At 39.9% G+C, this 4,158-nt stretch overlaps 1 protein-coding gene across 1 annotated transcript; it reads left to right on the forward strand.

Moving 5' to 3' along the window:
• Positions 1-917: 917 nt before the first annotated feature.
• avpr1aa (arginine vasopressin receptor 1Aa) lies at positions 918-3,653 on the forward strand. Its single transcript, XM_030135656.1, has 2 exons — positions 918-1,961; positions 3,131-3,653. Exons 1-2 carry the CDS (start codon positions 1,013-1,015, stop codon positions 3,412-3,414), a joined length of 1,233 nt encoding a protein of 410 aa, XP_029991516.1. The 5' UTR covers positions 918-1,012; the 3' UTR covers positions 3,415-3,653.
• The last annotated feature ends 505 nt before the right edge of the window (positions 3,654-4,158 follow it).

Raw genomic sequence — 4,158 nt, forward strand, 5'->3', positions numbered from 1 at the left:
CGTTAATCTCAGAATTGTAACTTTTTTCTCCGAATTCTTACTTTTTTCTCCGAATTCTGACTTTAAACCCAAAATTTTGATGCTAATCTCAGAATTGTAACTTTTTTCTCCGAATTCTTACTTTTTTCTCAGAATCCTGACTTTAAACCCAAAATTTTGATGCTAATCTCAGAATTCTAACTTTTTCCTCAGAATTCTGACTTTTTTCTCAGAATCCTGACTTTAATCTCAGAATTCTGACTTTAAACTCAGAATTCTGCTTTTTTTTTCCCCTCAGAATTCTGACTTTAAACTCAGAATTCTGACTTTTTTCCTCAAAATTCTGACTTTAAACTCAGAATTTTGATGTTAATCTCATAATTCTAACTTTTTTCTCCGAATTCTTACTTTTTTCTCAAAATTCTGACTTTAAACCCAAAATTTTGATGCTAATCTCAGAATTCTAACTTTTTTTCTCCGAATTCTGACTTTTTTCTCAGAATTCTGACTTTAATCTCAGAATTCTGCCCTTTTTTTTCTCATAATAGTAATAAGAAATAAATATTGGACCTTAGTTTATTGTATTTTTTTTTCCAGTGGCCCTAATCCTCTTCCGTATTTTCTGATAATGGGTTTTAAACACACGTTTCTTTACTTCAAAAATTAAATGCATGGACATTTTTGTAACTCCATGAAAAAAAAAAAAAATTGCATTGTTTCTTTCTTTTTTTTTTTTTTTCATGTGCTAGGAGGAATAAAAACACTCAAGAAAAAAAAAATCTCTGCTAAGGTTCTCGTAATTCATGCGTGGAAGGGTTAAATAAGCGATCTGGTCTTATTTTTTGCAGTGTATTCTCTTTACGCAGCACTCAGTGAAATTTGATTCGAGTTTAAAAGGCCCCGACGGCAGCTACGAGCCAGACAGCAATCAGTTCCAGTGTCTCAGCATCAGGTAGCACCATATAGGGGTTGGAGAGGCACTTCACAGCCCCTCTGGCACTGCATCTGCTAGGGCGCACAGAGGGGCAGTGCCATGCACACTCCTGACTATGCGCTGCTCCTGAGCGCAGGGAACCAGTCTGTGGATTTCAGTCCCACTCATGACCTAAGGATGGAAACTTCTGAAAACACCACCGCTCACCCGAACGGATCCGACCCGTATGCGAGAAACGAAGAGGTGGCCAAAATCGAGATCATGGTTCTGAGCATCACTTTCGTGGTGGCTGTGATGGGTAATATCAGCGTCCTGTTGGCCATGTACAACACCAAGAAGAAGATGTCACGCATGCATCTTTTTATCAAACACCTCAGTTTGGCAGATCTGGTGGTCGCCTTCTTCCAGGTGTTACCTCAACTCTGCTGGGAGATCACCTACCGCTTCTACGGTCCAGATTTCCTCTGCAGGATAGTCAAACACCTCCAGGTTATGGGAATGTTCGCGTCCACTTACATGATGGTGATGATGACCGTGGACCGCTATATCGCTATTTGCCACCCTTTGAAAACCCTCCAGCAGCCCACTCAGCGCTCCTACATCATGATCATCTCCACGTGGATGTGCAGCCTGGTCCTCAGCACCCCCCAGTACTTTATCTTCTCTCTGAGTGAGATCAAAAACGGTTCGGATGTTTACGACTGTTGGGCGCACTTCATCGAACCCTGGGGAGCCAAGGCGTACATCACCTGGATAACCGTGGGCATCTTCCTCGTGCCTGTGGTTATTCTTATGATATGTTACGGATTCATCTGTCACAGCATATGGAAAAATATCCAATACAAGAAAAGAAAAACGATGCCTGGTGCTGCGAATAAGAAAGGGCTGATTGGGAAGAATTCTGTCAGCAGCATCACAACTATATCCAGAGCCAAACTGCGGACTGTAAAAATGACTTTTGTGATAGTTTTGGCGTACATTATTTGCTGGGCGCCGTTTTTCATAGTGCAGATGTGGTCCGTGTGGGATGAAAATTTCCAGTGGGACGGTAAGTAATGAAGAAATGAATCAAGAAGTTTATTTATTATTACTAAAACACTTCTCTTGCCAAAAAAATACCACTGCGTAAAAAGCACTTAGCAACGCGCTACAGGAGAAAGTCACCGTGCGTAAACACAAGCCCGAGAGCGCACAGCTTTTACGCACGAATTTATTTGCTAAAAGAACACAAAAGCACGCAAAAACACAGCAACATCAGATAAATAAGATAATGAAAAATGTTTTAACGTAAATGGGGTTTATGTTCTCTGTTTATCTTTAAATCCTAACGTCCTGCATTATCCTTAAAAAGACAAAGTTGTTCATATGGTGGAGGTTAGAAGAGGAAAATTAGTGCGATCATTTTAATTCATGGTCTTTTGTTTTTATTTATCTGTTGTCTGATATGAAATGCGTGATAATATTACATGTGCTTTCGTTTCTTTTTATTTATTTTTTTTTTTACCTCCGCCAAAGAGGTTGTGTTTTTGTCGGCGTTGGTTTGTCTGTCTGTCTGTCTGTCTGTCTGTTTGTCTGTGTGCAAAATAACTCAAGAAGTTAAAGACGGATTTGGATGAAATTTTCAGGAAATGTTGATACTGGCGCAAGGAACAAATGATAAAATTTTGGTGGTGATCAGGAGTGGGTGTGGGGGTCACTGATCTGCCATGGCGGAGGTCTGCGCTGGCTTTTCTAGAAAAGCACTCGTAGAAGGCAGATCAGTGCCCCCCACCCCCCCACTCCTGATCACCACCAAAATTTAATCATTTGTTCCTTGCGCCAGTATCAACATTTCCTGAAAATTTCATCCAAATCTGATCTGCCTTGGCGGAGGTTTGCGCTCTCCGAGTGCTTCTAGTTTTATGAGCTTTTCTTTGCTGTTTTCTGATTATTAACTCAGCATGCCTAGAAGGTATTAAACTGCACTAAAATAAAATAAATAACAGCACTTTGTTAAGAAAATACTGAAGAATAAGAAGAATTCAGAACGTTTGACTTACAAAAGACAGCATATTTTTTGTGACCATAACTTTTTATACATGTGTTTTGGGCAGATTTTTTGGTTTTACATTGTAACACCAGATAAATTGACTTCGACAGGCATTTCTGTAGCCTGGCCTCTACCAGATGTTTTGTGGATTAATCATCCTTTTCCTCTTTCCTCTCTCTGTTCTCTAGATTCTGAGAACACAGCAGTGACTCTGTCTGCTCTGCTTGCCAGTCTCAACAGCTGCTGTAACCCCTGGATATACATGATCTTCAGCGGTCATCTCCTCCAGGATTTTGTGCACTGCTTCTCCTGCTGCCACAAAATGAACTCGAATTTCAGGAAAGAGGATTCAGACAGCAGCCTCCGCAGAACAACGCTGCTGACTAAGATGACCAATCGGAGCCCCACAGCCAGTTCTGTAAACTGGAGAGAGCTGGACAATTCTCCAAAGTCCTCCATTCAGGCGGAGTAAACACACAGCCTGGCAACTCTGTTTACTGATGTGGGAGTGAAAATACGACTGGCAGTCACAGGATGGTACACGTCTCTGAACTTGACAGACAATGACTGAAAGTTTCCCTGAATCCAATACAAAGAAGATGCTTGTACAATAAATCATTAACCCATAAAGACCCAAACATCCACCAAAGACCAAAACCATCTACTGATCTAAACTGGTTAATACCTGTTGATCCATTAATCCTATCAATACATGTAAATAATTGGTGTAAAATACAGTTTGTCATCTTTTCATGGTCATCAGATGCGACCCATTTGGGCATTCAGAGGCTCTGTAGTTACCATGGAAACACCGTCATCTTCTACAACATTGATTCACCAGTAAAATCCATGCAGTTGGATCAATGACAGTGGATGGAGACACTTGGTTTATGTTCAGTTAATGATATATTTGACTGAAAAAGTCACTTTTTCTTCGGTTTTCTCTATTTCTGATATAATAACCAACTTTACTCTGAGCTTTAATGAACATCTACATGATCAGTGAATTAAATGTCAGAAAATACCAGATTTTCACTGAAAAAAAATTAAAATAAAGAAGATAATATTAGAATAAATGGTGATAAGTCACCTAAGGAAGGTTAGATATAGAGAAAAATTGGGAACTGCCACAAAAGTAGCACTGGGTCTTTATGGGTTAAGAGGAAATATACTTGGTATATGTTCAGAATGTCTTCTTGCTGGAGTCAGTGTGCAA

This window comes from Sphaeramia orbicularis, chromosome 6, assembly GCF_902148855.1.
Source record: "Sphaeramia orbicularis chromosome 6, fSphaOr1.1, whole genome shotgun sequence".
NCBI lineage: Eukaryota > Metazoa > Chordata > Actinopteri > Kurtiformes > Apogonidae > Sphaeramia > Sphaeramia orbicularis.